The sequence below is a fragment of the Saccopteryx leptura genome, chromosome 3 (assembly GCF_036850995.1).
Source record: "Saccopteryx leptura isolate mSacLep1 chromosome 3, mSacLep1_pri_phased_curated, whole genome shotgun sequence".
Lineage (NCBI taxonomy): Eukaryota > Metazoa > Chordata > Mammalia > Chiroptera > Emballonuridae > Saccopteryx > Saccopteryx leptura.
In genome coordinates this window covers 280393236-280408904 of record NC_089505.1, presented here as the reverse complement: position 1 = coordinate 280408904, position 15669 = coordinate 280393236, and the positions used below count along the sequence as shown (strand labels likewise).

The 15669-nt window shown below is 43.5% G+C and overlaps 1 protein-coding gene across 3 annotated transcripts in view; it reads left to right on the top strand.

Annotated features, from left to right (window-relative positions):
• Window positions 1–15669, top strand: part of CRIM1 (cysteine rich transmembrane BMP regulator 1) — a 194904-nt gene that overhangs the window by 38085 nt on the left and 141150 nt on the right. For all 3 annotated transcript variants that reach the window (XM_066378522.1, XM_066378523.1, XM_066378521.1), the window contains exon 2: window positions 2472–2645. In XM_066378522.1, the coding sequence (XP_066234619.1) occupies window positions 2472–2645 (174 nt within the window). The remainder of the gene's footprint in view (window positions 1–2471; window positions 2646–15669) is intronic.

The following is a 15669-nucleotide window of genomic DNA, read 5'->3' as shown; positions in this document are numbered from 1 at the left end:
CCTTATATTTTATTCTTAATCTTACATTCAGTAAGAAGTTAGAACCTTTTCTTGTTGGCAGGAGACAGCCACTGAGTAGGTTTGTTTTGTGATGGCAGACAGAGTGGGGAGCAGGGGGGGAGTGGAGGGACCAGAGAACAGTGGCCAGGAGACTGGGTTGGGGATGCTGTAGCTCAGGAGAGTGACATCCTAAGGGAGTTTCAGTTACACTGAAGGGAGGAATGTTTATTGTGGGGAAAAAGCCTACAGCAGAATCCACTCAGTTGGGTGACAAGTTAATGGCACATATGTATAAAAATAGTAAAGATTTTTTTTTCAGAATATGGGGGAAAATACAGTTTTTCAGTGGTTCTAGTGTTACTTGAATTTCTTAAGTTTTTAAATTTCTAGGGTTGAACTATATTTCACATACAAATTTAAATATTGGTCGCAAAAATTCGTTCATGGCAAATTTCATGAAACTGGATGAGACTGGTGGTACTAATAGCATGTCAATAATTAAATGCAGAGATAAGAAATCATTCACATGTGCTGTTTTGTTATATATTAGAACTGAAGACTGAATTATCACCTACTATTTCATGTTGAATTGTTTCAATAATTCTTTTCTGATTTTCCATTCACAGTAATTTAGTAATTTCATTGTTGTCATGGTGATAGGAATGTACCCTGTGTGTGTATATATTGATATATACATATGTCATTATATGTGTATATGTTATATATGTGTATATGTATATGTCATTTCTAAAGACCAAATACATATGAAAACAAATTTTAAAATCAATAAATTGTGATTTTGCTTAAACTTCTAAAACCATTTTACTAAAAGCTAAGGCTTTGATCTTATGTGAGCTTGATATCCTGAAATTAAAACACAGGAGGTTTTTCTATTCCTTTTTTTTTTTTTTTTTTTTTTTTTTTTTTTTTTTTTTTTTTTTTTTTAAAGTTTTTTTTTTTTTTTTAAATTATTTTATTTTATTTTATTTATTCATTTTAGAGAGGAGAGAGAGAGAGAGGAGAAGAGAGAGACAGAGAGAGAGAAGGGGGGGAGGAGCTGGAAGCATAAACTCCCATATGTGCCTTGACCAGGCAAGCCCAGGGTTTCGAACTGGCGACCTCAGCATTTCCAGGTCGACACTTTATCCACTGCGCCACCACAGGTCAGGCCTATTCCTTTTTTTCAAAGAACCAATCTTCTGCTCTTTATATTGTAAATGATATCCTTCCAAAGACCCCTGGACAAGAAAATTACTTACTTCAGTGAGGGGAAAATAGTCATTTGCCTAACTTATGCAGTAAGTTAGCAAAGTCACCAGAAATAAAAGTTAGTCTTATAAAAACCATAGCCGTTCATTTACACCATCTTTGAGACTCCACATTCTTAAGATGGCTTGCTACCTGCCTTTGTTTGAGCAACAGGTTTAAGGTATCTTAAATTCAAGCACTTTTGAAAATTCTCTTCAGATATGGTATCAGAAACATGTTATTTAACAGTCAGTACTCAATCAAGGTGTGATAAGTTATCTAGTAAAGATAACATGAAGAGGGGGAAAAAACCCCACATAACATCCCAGAGATTCATTGAGAAATAATCTGGATTCCTACAGGAGGTATTTCAACTCTGAGTAGTGTTATTAAGGATTGAGTCTGTCTACGGTGGGTCATTTTTGTTTCATTTGTGTGAGCTGGGTCCCATGAAAGCTGGTTGTAATAGTCTACTTACAGTCTTCTCCATCCCGTGGTCAAGACTCTGATCTGGTCTTGGGTTCAGATTTGGACTCCCTTAGCCTCTTGCCAGGCTGTATTCCTTAGTTTTGTTGTCTTTTCTGGCTTTGGTTGTGATTAGTGATGGAGGTGAACATATTTACTGAAATGACTGGAGTATCATTGTATTCCCATTCTCAGCTCTTGCTGGCGTCTGTTTTTTTTTTTTTACATTTATTAGTGGCCCTGGATGTATTAAGTTTAAGAGCCATTCTAAACCCAAAATTGCTCTCTTCTGGATGGAGTAAAAAGATGCAGTCTTTTTGGGAATAATTTTATAGGTTGACTCACGTGACCCCTGTAATTTGACTGAACATGGGAATTTGTGTTTAAAATTAAAACATTTTTTTTTAATTTTTGAGTAGTTTATTGGCCAGTGACGACAGGGGTTTAAGACAAACCCAAATCCTGCAGCCTAAAATTAAAACATTTAAAGGCATCTCAGTTGTTGCTATAATAATACATAAGAGAAGTAGTGGTTTTTGATAACAAGCATTTGCATGTTTGGCTATTTTAATCTCCTCAGTCATTAGGAGGTTGGGTTTCATTCATTTGTAACATTGCAGCCAAACTGTCTTTCATAAATTGAGGTGTCAAAATTTGGATGTTAATCTTGACACCCTTGCACATTTTGCTTTCCAACAAGGCCTTTCTTTGAATGAAGCTAACAAGCAAACATTATGTGGTTCTTAATTGTTTTACAGATGAGAACTGGGATGATGACCAACTGCTTGGTTTTGAACCATGTAATGAAAACCTTGTCTCTGGCTGCAATATCATCAATGGGAAATGTGAATGTGTCACCATCCGGACCTGCAACAATCCCTTTGAGTTTCCAAGGAAGGATATGTGCCTGTCCGCTCTGAAGAGGATTGAAGGTAAGTACTAATTTTCACAAGTTTAAGCTTAGCATTGTGGAACCTGAGCAGTGATAGTCTTTGAGCTTGACAAGGCAAAACAAACTTACAGAGATTGGCAGCTCTTGTAACCCTAAACAAGATGCTTGAAGTTGCCCAGGTGCTGATGGGGGGGGGGGGGGGGTGCGCGCATGTGTGTGTGTTTCCCGGAAGCCGTGGGACGGTAATGATGTGGTGGCATGAGCGGGTACTTGGTGCCAGCTTGCCTCGGTCACCTCTGCATAATGGGGCTGTCACAAGTGGTGTGCTTGAGGTCAGCATCTCTTGTCACCAGGTCCATTCCACTTGATTTACCATAGGAGGATGCTCCATGAGGAGAGTGCTAATTAGAAATGCAGCTCATCTGGTAAGAAAGTGCATCCCTTTAGACAAGGTGGGAAAATTGTGCGGTGGTGACTGAAGGCTTAGGTTGGCTTTGCCAGGGGGCAAAGTTACATGGGTGCGGATGGACTAGTGGGCGCTTCACCTCCAGAATGAAGCCAGGAGTCACAGTAAAATAACAAAATTATACTAATATGGCTCCTAACTTTTGTACATTCATATATAAACCTAGAAAAAAAAAAGATTGAGGACTTGAAAACAGGAGTCATAACGACAGTATCCACAAGTGGCATACCCAGAGCTTGGTGTCTGGGCTCACCACCAGAATCAGCAAAGGACAATGTTTGGGCTTGGGTCTCCGTCCTGTCCCCGATCTCCTTCTCTCAGCTCCAGGTTCCTCTTGGGAAAAAAGAGGACTGAACAAGACACTTTTAAATATACCTTTTATCTCTAAAATGATGCCATTCTGAGATGGAAAGATTTATAATATAGTTTGGAATACCAAGGATTTTCAAAGTCCAAAATCAAACTCTTAAGGGCAGTAGAGCAGGGCTGAAGTTTTTGAATTGCATCAAGTTTCTAAGCTATGTTAAATGGTAATAAAGAATAAGTTCATAATAGCCTCTAAAATAGCATCTCTCTGTATTTGCTGATTCATTAAAAGAGAGCATAGCAGAAAACAGTAGACATAAATTTTTAGAACCGGAGAGAGTGTTAGATAACATTTTGTCTAGTTCTTGAATTTGAAAATGGGACAACTGAGCTCCACCCAGTGGGTCACCAACAAGCCTAGGACTAACCATGTAAAGTCTTTTTTCAATCACATCATGACATTTGATGATCCAGTCAACTAATTCATTTTTACTGTCTCCTGGCTTTTTGCTCATCCCTGTTCCCACCCCTATTTCCTGCCCCCTAAAATATTTTGCCAACTTCAGGACAATAACTTTCAGGGATGTAGATACAGTAGTCAAATGTCTATTTAAATAATTAATTTAGTAACTCAGACATATTTAAAACCACTCCATATAAAACGGGACAACAATTTAGCTGATTGCTTTTTGCCATTTATACATTTCATGAAAGTTTGTTATTCAGATGTTTCAAATGCTTCACTCCCATTATCTTTGCTGAGCACACCCTCTCCGCTACCCTCTAAGCCAGGGGTAGTCAACCTTTTTATACCTACCGCCCACTTTTGTATCTCTGTTAGAGGTAAAATTTTCTAACCGCCCACCGGTTCCACAGTAATGGTGATTTATAAAGTAGGGAAGTAACTTTACTTTATAAAATTTATAAAGCAGAGTTACAGCAAGTTAAAGCATATAATAATAATTACTTACCAAGTACTTTATGTCTGATTTTCGCTAAGTTTGGCAGAATAAGTCTTTATAAAACAACTCACTATAGTTAAATCTATCTTTTTATTTATACTTTGGTTGCTCCGCTACCACCCACCATGAAAGCTGAAACACCCACTAGTGGGCAGTAGGGACCAGGTTGACTTCCACTACTCTAAGCTGTTGAGATACAACAGATTTGGAATCCCCGTTCTCCCAAGTTTTGTTCTAAAACATAGTATCATTTCACATAAAGCTAGGACTGTTACATTTTTAATTAGTTAGGTGTATATTTATGATCTTTACAATGTAGAGATAAAGTGCATTGATTTTTTACAGTGATTCTAAAAGGCTTAAAAGGCTGTTTATAAGATAAAGCACTTCCAATTTTGAGATTGTTCTCTCAGGAATAATTACTGTAGCTGATTAAATTTCTGTACTTTTTTTTTTTTCTGGTTAACAGATTCTGTCAGGTGGCCTCTGTATAATCCAGAAATAGGATTGGTTTAGGTCATTTAAGGTTAATGTATCTTCTACAAACTGTACTTTGTTTTTCAAAATAAAGCACCCTGAAATATTTGAGGTCTTGTAGGAAGTCAGTATTAGGAGATTTCCCTTTTCTGAAAAATATTTTTGAAGTAAAAGCTCTACCTATATTCAAGTATATATTGCATATGAAAGAATTAGTGAAATATAGTACTGTACATAATTTAAGTCATTAATAGCAATGAAGACTTCAAATGCTATAGGAATTTAGGGCCAAGAAATGTGACCTGGAGTTATACAATAAGGTATCACAGAGGGGATGGAATCTCAACAGTTTAGAATTTGGCTGGTGATGGATTCTAGGAAGGGGAGCGATGTGGAGAACAGAATAAAATGTACAAGTGAGATTTGTGTGATGTCCATGCGAGACACCTGGGAAACTAGTCTAAAACCACAAGGTTTTATGTTGGTAGTTAACAGGGACTAAAGATGGGAGGTGGATGAGACCAGACTGTGAAATGTTTTCAGCATCCTGCAGGGAGTGTGTGCCTGGTAATAGGGCCTATCAGAAATCATTGCAGGCTCTGCGCAGAGAGAAGCAGAACATGAGAAAGTCAATGTTAGACAGACTTGGGGTGGGGGGGTGCGGAGTGGGTTAGCAAGTGAGAGGCTGCAGTTAAGAGCTGCCTCGGGTGTGTCGATGTGGTGCCACTAGAGACCGGACTAGGGGCGGCAGGGAGGAGGTGGACGTGCATCATTTAACAGAAGAACCTACAGTACCGTCTAACAGATAATCACAAAGACGACTAGGGTTCCTCACCTGCAATCGGAAGAGGATTGTAGTGCAGGTAACAGAAATGGAAAACTGTTGTGTTTGTGAGAGTGGAACTGAAAAATGAGGTGGCTATAGGGTCAAGAGGGACTTTAAAACTACAGGAGATACTACAGCCTGTCTGAATGACAAGAATGATCTAGAAGGAGACCAGTAAGGTGAGAAAGGCGATGATGATTGTGGAAGCAGAGGAGAATCTTTGAGGAGAGAGAGGAGCAGAATTATTCGTGTGTCCCGGAGATGTTTAAACAAGGTCAGCGGACATGGAGGTGGAAGAAGAGGTGTGGCAAATGGAGGAGGGAGAGGAGATGTAAAGCAGACATCTCAGAGACAGGACCAGGGAGATGTATCCGGGTCGCCTTCCAGTGTGCCCAGCTTACTTCATTCAGGTTAACGGTTATGAATTTGAAGAGAGACTAGCCAGCAGTCATGGGGCTTTTTCTCCAGCGCTGGAGCAGATTGTAGGTGAAGAGCTAGATTTTACTGGGGTTCAGATTTTTCCTGAGGAGTCCGATAGAAAGAGAAGGGCACGGAGGTTGAGAGTTATGCCAGAGAGCACCTCTGGTGACTGACCATGCAGCCTGCTGGGCAGGAGACAGAAGCAGTGAATGGGGAGAAACCCTGAGCCAGAAGTTCTGTAGATAAACGCAACAGTGCCACTCAGTTGGTATGTAATTGGACTGCATTTGTTTCACATGAACGGGGTTGTATTTTTTTAAAGGGAAGTAGGAAAAGTGATCTGAAAGAGACAAGGAGAACAAAAGAAGACACCTACCCCATTCCCAGGGTTTATGGAATGTGGGGGATGAAACAGTCTCCATAAAGAGCAGTCAGCAAGTACTGAGGTTTCAAGGAGAGCATGAAGGTGAAGGGAACGTTTGGAGAGGAGAAGGACAGCAAAGGAGATTTAGTGGCAGTGACCGTGAGGATTTGGGAGCAAGAGAGCATATGGGTGATTTTGCAGAGACAAATGAGGGTGAGTCCCGTGATGATGGATACCTGGCAGTTTAGGCCTGATTCTCATGGTCTTTTGTGGGAAGGTGAGTAGTTCCAGTTAAAGTGTTCTTTTGAGGACTTTTTTAAAAATTGATTTTAGGCAGAGGAGATGAGAGAGGAAGAGGGAAGGAGGGAGAGAGGGGGGGGGGGGGAGAGAAGCATTCATTTGTTGTTCCACTTAGTTGCACATTTGTTGGCTGCTTCCTGTATGTACCCTGACTGGGGATCAAACCCAGAACCTTGGTGTTTTGGGATGATGCTCTTACTGCTGAGCTAACCGGCTGGGGCTGAGGACTATTTTGGGGACAGTTTGTAGTGTTAATGTGTATGGTTGGGGATAGGAAAGAAGAAATAATGTTCTTGCCCAGAGTATGCAAACATGGGTGCCCATTTCTATGTTGTGGGTATGAGTTCTGAATGTGAATTTTAACGCCATTTAGTTAGTCTTATATTTATAGCTATATGGAGAATAATGGCAATTTCTGGGTATTAAAAAAGTTTCTGTGTATTCCTTATATTTATTTAAAAGGGAGGAAGAAGTTGGTTTTGGTTTTGGATCTCCCCCATCCCCCCCCAACCCCCTGAGGAACTTTAATTTCAAAAGGCAGGGACCTGGGGTGGGGAGGGGCAACCCAGGGGGAAGAGGAAGCCCCCACTGAGAGGGAACAGGAGGAAACCGGCCTGGCCACAGCTTCCAGCTCCTAGGGTAACAGCTGCGCCCCCTGTACGAAGATGCTGGGCTGAAGGGGCACACATGGTGTGGGTATCACTCCTGGTCAAGTTTCTGGAACTCCTCAACCAGGGACTGCAAGACCGCAATTTGGTGTCTAAGGTCGTGGACTTGTCTCAGTAGCTTGGGGCACCGAGGACAACCCTCTGCTCCAGGTGGTTTTTGCCGACTTTCCCGTCCTGGGGTCTTCTTTTCAAGTGGCTCCTGGTCACTGTCGGGTGCGGGCCCTCTGGGCAGGACCTCTTCCTGGCTCATGGCCAAGGGCTGTGAGTGGCCGGGAAGCTGGGCAGCTCTGTTGTTGATGTCGCCAATGTCACGCCCGAAAGGACAGGAGGGCCCCGGCCTGTGTGTCGGAGATTGGCTCTTTGGGGCTGTGTCTCTCTTCGGGTCCTTATCTTCTCCCACCGCTGGCCCCGACCCCCTCTTCCTCCTGGCCAGAGACTTCTGCCCAGCGCCGGTGTGCTTGGACTGTTTGGTGCCCAGAGGGAGGCAGGGGTTCCTCCTGTCCTTCCCGAGCAGTGGCAGCGGAACGCAGGAGATTGAGGGGAAGGTGCCTGGTTCCGTGGGAGCCTTCGAGCCTCTCTGCGCCCAGGAAGGAAAGGTACTCCGGGGGGCAAGTCTTGCGGGGCCCCTTGAGAATCTCTTCTCCTGGGCCACTTTCCTTCTAGGAGCGGCCTTGGGCAGGCCCCCTGCCGCGGAGCTGCCTGCAAGTCGCTGGGCTGCTGGCCGTCTCCCCGGCCACATCCAGCTCTCCAACGGCCGCCTGTGCGCGCCCCGCGCGGGCCGTGGGGGAACTGCCGGAACGAGCCCGGCACGCGCGGGGCGCCTCCCCCACTGTGCTGCATGGCTGTCCGGCTGGCTGCGTCCCGGGGGCTGAGGGGTGTGAGCAGGCCGCCTCCTTTGCGGCGGATGCTGATCCTCATCAGGGGCACCGGGAGCTCTTCTGACGCCTCGGAGTGGAGGGTGAGCAGACCAGCCAGAGACCTGGGAGCTGCCCTTAGCGCCGCGGGCCCCTCCCCTCCTCCGGCGCTCTGAGCCGGGGGCGGTGGCGGAGGCTGGGACTCCCACGGGCCCCCGGCTGCTGGCCGCTGGCCCACCCAGTCGGCAGGCCCTTCGGAGCCGCCGCTGTCCCGGGAGAGGTACCTGCGGACACGGGCACGCAGGTCACCCCATCAGTCAGCTGCTGCAGGATGGTCGCGGCGGCCTCATCGCCGAGGTGATGCAGAGCGCGCCCGTCCACGTGGGCTGGGTGCCCAGGGCGGCCTTTTCGGCCCTGCAGCACCGGCCCTCCCTCCACAGCCACTTACTGCGGGGCCTCGGTGCCCAGGGACCACCCTCATCATCTTCACTGTTCCCCAGCGTCTCCAAGACAAGGAGGCCTAGTGTGCGATCTACTGCCCGCGCCCTCCGGGCCGGCCCTGACTCGGACACAAACCCTCGTCCTCGGCGGGGAGCTCGTGTCGCCGAGTCCCAACAGCTCAGCTTAGGGGAGAGTTTGGCCTGTGGGCTCCCAGACCGGTGGGAGCTGACTGTCAGCACAGGCGAAGCACCGGTTCGCGTCCTTGGTTTTGGATTTTACCAAATGATTCTTTCCCAAAATCTATGAACATATCACCATAAAATCAGTTTGTCACAAATTTAGAGGGTGTAGGATACTGGGTAACAGCCAGCCGTGATTTTGTACAGACTGGCTTGTCAGAACCATCTGTCTCCATGGAAAAAGAAAAAGACTGATTAAGGGATTGAGCTGTAAGTGATCCCACCTTGACCTTAACAAAGCTTCTAATTTTATGCCACTCTACCTACTCATCATTGATTTGGTTTTTGTTGTACAGAGCTCCACCAAAGTTAAATTGATGCCCATCAGAACAGGGGACCAGACTAACCAAAACAGTCTGTGGTTACCACAAGAGTTTTCTGGAGGGGCTCCTCTATCTAGGCTTAGTCATTGTAGTTGTAGTTGATCCCAAAGACTTGCATGATATATTGAATAAGTTGGACTTTTGAATTTGTGTATGACACCAACTAGGGATAACTTGCTTTTATTTTCTAAAATATTACTGTAATTCGGAGTGGACTTAATAAACTCAAGAAGTAATTAGAAATAGGAAACCATGCCAAGTTCAGGGAACAATGTAAGCACCCTGGAACACCATTCATCTGTTCATCCATTCAGTGGATACAGGGTGGGACAAAAGTAGGTTGACAGTTGTTCATATGGAAAATAACAGTCATTAATAAATAATAATACAAGGATAATAAAACAAGGATAAGCTCTGTGTTTCACATACTCACAACCTCCTTTTGCTCCCCCTTGTATTTACCGAGTGCCAAATATGTACTAGACGCAGTTCTAGTTGCTGAGGACGCAGCTCTCATGGAGCTCATGTTCAGAAGGGGAAGGATGACAATAAACACAGAAACGAACAAGGAAATCCAGTCTGGTCAGAGCTATGGAAAACAATGATCAGGATGATAGAACTCCTGGGATTGCTGGGGAAATTGCTTTAGATACGGCATCAGGAAGGGAGGACATCTGAGTGGAAGAAGGAGTCAAACTTCTGATCAGAGGGGCGAGCATTCCGTGCAGAGGGAGCTGCAAGTGTGAAAGCTGTAAGGTGAGGACAGGCTTGCTGTGTTGAAGGAACAGCAAGAGAAAGCAAGGTCAGTGTGACTGGAATGTAATGAGGGCAGGAGAGAGGGGTCAGGGCCCAATCACATGGTGCCTTGAAGACTGCTGAGATATGTGCGTTTTGTGATGAGGGCATTGGAAAGCTATTTAAAGAATTGTGAACAGTGCGTGACATGATTTGTGTTCTAAAAAATGAATATGGTAGAGAAGAGACTGGTGGAGTCTAGCAAGGTGCAAAATGGGAATCGAGTCCTCAGGTAGGGGTTCTTTCAGTAACTCAAGAGATATGAACCAGAGAACTGGAGGTGGAGAGGTGGCTCAATTTGAAATATGATTTGGAACTAGAATGAACAGGACTTTTTGATGGATATACGGGGCCGGGGGGGGGGGGGGGTAAGGAAAAGAAGAACCAAGGCGTTCTCTTAGATTTGGGGTTTAACCAAATTATAGTGCCCTTTACTGTACTAGGGTGAGGAGCATACTTAGGGAAGATTAAGAGTTTTGTTTTGGACAAATTAAATTTGGCATCTTGTGATTTTTTTAATGTAATTAGCTCATTAAGAAGCATTCACCGTGCATAGCTGCATGGTAAGTACACTGAGACCTGTCCACAAGGAGGTTGGGAGATTGTAAAGCAAAATAACCTGATTCACACTGATTTATCACCAGACAGAGACCAGCTGAAGGCATCTGCCTGAGACCCATGAAATGTGTTCCTAAATAAACCTTTTAGCCTTTGCTGCATCACACAGCACTTGAGTCACAGGAATAGTGTAGATGATGCGGAACCTATCCCTGTTGGGAGCTGCACAGTGAACATTTTGCAAGAGGAAGATATGCGGGACTTAACAAATTCCTCCTTTGTTTTAGCTAAAAGCCCTTAGAGGTAATGCTGATTATAATTTGGGGCTGCATTCCATTTTTTTCTTTACACAATATTTTAGAGAAATGATAACTAATTAAAGATTGGTGTGTGCTGCCTTACATCAGTGTCACTGAGTGTGCAAATAAGAGCTGTGTACATTCATAAAATGGAAAACCAAAGAAAGCTTTGGGGAGGAGCTGGGAACTGAGTTGAACTCTAAGAAATGTGTTGGGCAGCCTACCAGATAGGCAAGGAGATGGACAGATGGGGGTTCAGATAGGAAGTCATTAAGGTGGTTAAGTCAGCGGGCTTTAGTGGCTGATTGATTTTGGAGGATGAGAAAGGGGAAGACTCCCAGATTTGGGGAGAAGATGTCATTGTCAAGATAGATGCTTGGGGGGAGGGTGATTATCAGCATATCTAGTGGCGTCATCTACTGGAATGTAGAATACCAGGAGAGCAGCTTTATGGGATGTAGAATGAGGTGGCTGTTGAGTGTATTCTGTTATGTTTGAGGTATCTATGGAGAGTCAAGGGGAAGATGAGAGAGTTAAGGATCCTGGAACTCAGAGAGAAATCTGGGCTTGAGATAAGGATTTGTGAGTCATCCTCCCAGGGAGAATGTGGTGCTGTCCATGTGACAGTAGTAGACATAATGGAGGAAAACGTGACTGGCAGTGTAAAGACACCAGAGGCGAAACGGAAGGACCTCTGTGCAGGGACGGTGGCTGGAAGCATTGAGTGCGCTGTGGGCATCATGGAAGGGAGCGACGACTCTCGTTGGCAGCTCGCTGAAAGCCTCAGACACAGTCATTAGCTCCGTGATACTGGGATGTATAAAACGGAAATATCCTTTTGATTAATTATTGATTGATTGTACTCCTTTGTTTTAAAAAGGTTTGAGTATCTGAGAGCTGGTCAGGCCCATACCTGAGATAGGAGCCATTCAGAGTAGGAGCTCGAAGATGATTAAATGAGTGGATAGGAAGGTGAAGAAATAGCATAGTCATAGACTAGGTCCAGAAGGATGCCGACCTCAGCATGGTCTATGGGTACCTTCTGAGGCTGCTCCGTTTTAGAGCAGCATTTGTTGCTCATGAATTTATTCACTGGAAAAATATGTATTGAGCACATGTGTGACACCACACCTCAGCTTCCACTAGTTTGACTTTGTTTTGCCTTTCACAGAGGAACCATTCTCTAAACAGCCTTCAAGGTACAGGTACAGAAGCGGAAACACATGGTACATACACTATGGGAACTTGCTTTCAACTTTTTGTAAATGTCTTAAATGACATTTTTAAGCATTCTGGAAACTTACACTGCATAACATATATACACTCAGGCTGAAATGAAAGATTAGAAAGATGAGAAAGATTTGTTTATACAAATCTTTATCTCCATGTTTTCCTGCTGCTTAAAGCAAAGGGCGGTTTGATTTTTCGTGGCACGGCAGTAGTCTCTGAAGCTAAACTAACTTTGACATGGAAACAAATGGGCTTCTGTTTTATAGACTTTCTTCTTTCGGTTTTTTAACAACCTAAGTAACAGCCTTAATTATTATGAATTATTCTGTACTCTAAATTTACTGTTTCAGTCCTACCTAAGGAAATGTGGTTAATAGTCTGTGAGCTTGTTCTTCCATCTTTAGATTTTTACATTGCACTTACTTCTTTCCCACAAGTGAAGTGGAAGCGCTGCATTTTGTCCGTGCGGTTCTCCTCGGCTGGGTGGGTAGCTGCAGAACAGCCTGTGCTCTGAGTGCCCGGACCAGGTGCACGAACCCTTGGCGTCTCTGAAATGTTTGCCCACTGACGAACAATATTTAGAAAGGTATACAGTACTATTTTGGTATTATTCATAGAGCTTTTTTCTTCCACTTTTTTTTTATCTTTTTCATGTTTTTTGTGGGGGGTTAAGGGGCAAGGAATGGTCACAAAAGTCACCCAAGAAATCGGCTGCCATCTCCTCATGACAGTCCAGGGATGACCGAGGCACCAGCTGTGCCTGCCCCACATTCCCACATGGGGTTCGAGGCCCATGCGGAGGCCCCGGTGCTGTGCAGAGAGGGAGTCTCCTCGTTTCTTAAATGAGAAGAAGCTTCATGGTCACGCCAAGATTTTAATTTACCAGGACTGGACTACGACTGAGGACCCTGCCTCACCAGTGAGACCCCTGGGAGCAGCCCCTACTGCTGGGTTTTCAGCAGACTGGGTCGTAGAGTCACAGCAGGGGTATGTGGACCTGTCTCACTGCTCAGAGAGGGGAATTGTTGACTGATTTCTGCTACTTTTGTTTCTAAAGGCAAAGCACTTGTTATAAATTGCTCCACTTCAAACATTAACACCTAGTCATGATTTTATTTTGCAATTTTTCAAACTTTTTTCCATGTAAATATGAAAAGAAATTAAAACCCAGTTGAGGCATTTCACAGTCCATGTGCAGGGTCATGTGGCGAGGAACAAATCAGATCCTAAGGTTGTTTGCTGGGGAGACTGTTGATAGTAGAGATGACCTTTATGTAAGTTTACTTACTGGATCTTTGCTAAATTTTAGAAATATGTCTAACACCTTATGTCTATGGATTATTTTTATAATTATATTGATCCACATGATGTTCAATGTCATTATCCCCAAATCTTTCCTTGTACAGTATTGACTATAGTTAAAATAATTCAGTGTAATTACTGTCACAGAATCGATACACTGAAAGTCAAATTATGTGTTCTCCCAAAATGTGGCTCCTGCAGACTATAAGATTGTGATACAGCAGAGTTAAATTGATCAAGTCTTTACAGTTAATCAGTACTATAATTATTCTGTAGAAGGGAGGATACACATGGGGTGGGCTTTATGAGCTTTATGAAGTTTAGGGTAAAAACATCTTTGGGCCCTGACCAGGCAGTGGCGCAGTGAATAGAGCATCAGACTGGGACGCGGAGGACCCACCCAAGTTCAAAACTTCGAGGTCACCAGCTTGAGCGTGGGCTCACCAGCTCAAACGTGGGATCATAGACATGACCACATGGTCACTGGCTTGAGCCCAAAGGTCACTGGCTTGAGCAAGGGGTCACTCAGTTGGCTGTAGCCCCACCCCGTAACCCCTCATCAAGGCACATATGAGAAACAATCAATGAATAATCAATCAGTGAACAACTAAGATGCCACAACGAAGAATTGATGCTTCTCATCTCTCTTCCTGTCTGTCTCTCTGTCCCTATCTGTTCCTCTCTGTCTCTGTTCAAAAAAAAAAAAAAAGACATCATTGGGAAGCACTTGGTTTTTCAAGACTGCTGTTATACAATCCTTGATAGTAGACTATATGACTGTAACTACCCCACCCCACCCCCCAGTGTAATCTGTCCGGCTCTGGTTCCTCTTTATTCCGAGCTCAGACTGTTGCAAGGACCATGCCTTGTCTGTTTCAGGACCTCCATGTGCACCAATTCATAATTTTTAAGTTAATCATGTGCTTCATTAAACTCACTCATCATGGATTCTATTTTTCTCAGGCTAGTTACATCTGAAGTTGGTATTATGCTTGTGAATGTATTGCTTTAGCTCCTATGTATTGTTTTAAAATATTATTTTTAAGGAATTCAGTTAACATTGCTTGTCAAGTTGGGAAACACTAACCCTTCCCTTGACCATAAACATTCAGCCTTCCCTTCCAGATGGGTAAGGACCTCAGGGCCATCACGTCCCGGCTGACTTTGTGACTTTGCCTTAACTGTCCCAGAGCCATTACAGGTACTTGTTTAAGGAAAGCAGCAGTGCTCTTCTGCAGCTTGAAATTCATATTGCTCTCACCCTCTCTCTATAAAAACAGTCACAAATTGATGAGATGATCTGTCTTTCCTTTTTTGGAACATCAAGTAACTTGGAAATCTAAATATATGTGTTTGATTTTGAATTCTAGCAATATCATGGGGAAAGTGTAGATAAAGGTATTTATTTTCATAGCCATAGACTTTTTATTCTGGTTGACAGTCCAATCAGTATTTTAGAGTTTTATATTATAGGTGCAAATTGTTGTTTTGTTGTCTTGATAACTGGTATGAAGGAAAACAAGGTCTATCGCCCAAAAGGCGGAAACTAGTATCCACTATCTGGGAAATCAAAACAGGAAACTCAAGGAACTTGGCATAAGACCAGTTGGAAAGGAGCAGTTGCTAGAATAATTATGCCTGCTTTTTAACTATTGGAAGTCATACAGTGACCTTCCAGTTGTTGTGATTTCTTGTGCCCAGCAAAAAAGTCACAATTACATAGTTGATATCCTAGTGCTAAGAGGGTGTGTGTGTGTGTGTGTTTGTGTGTGTGTGTGTGTGTGTGTGTGTGTGTGTAGGAGCATTTTATTTAGCCACAGTGGGGTTGCAATAAATGGTGTAAAAAAAAAATTTTCTATCTGACCCTTAGAATGACACTTTTTATACAGTTATGTGGAAACAGCCAATAATGTTCTGGATCATTTATTGATTTTCCCCTTTTCTTTGCTTTAACTCGATCTGTGCATTCAGGCCATCTCTTCTGTCCTCACTGTGTGTAACCCAAACATCTGCTGCCCTCTTCCTAGAACGACTTCCAGGTTAGTATAGGAATTCCAGAAGGTGTAGTGGAACAGTTTTTGCAACAAGCATGTGTTTGTTTTAAGATTAAATACCATGTCCTTAGTATATATATATTTTAAAAACATACTTACTGTTATTGTTAAAAGAACAAAAAGTAACCTGACACCTTCAGCCAGAGAAATGGTGTTGCTTAGGGGTCCTGCTTACAGCCT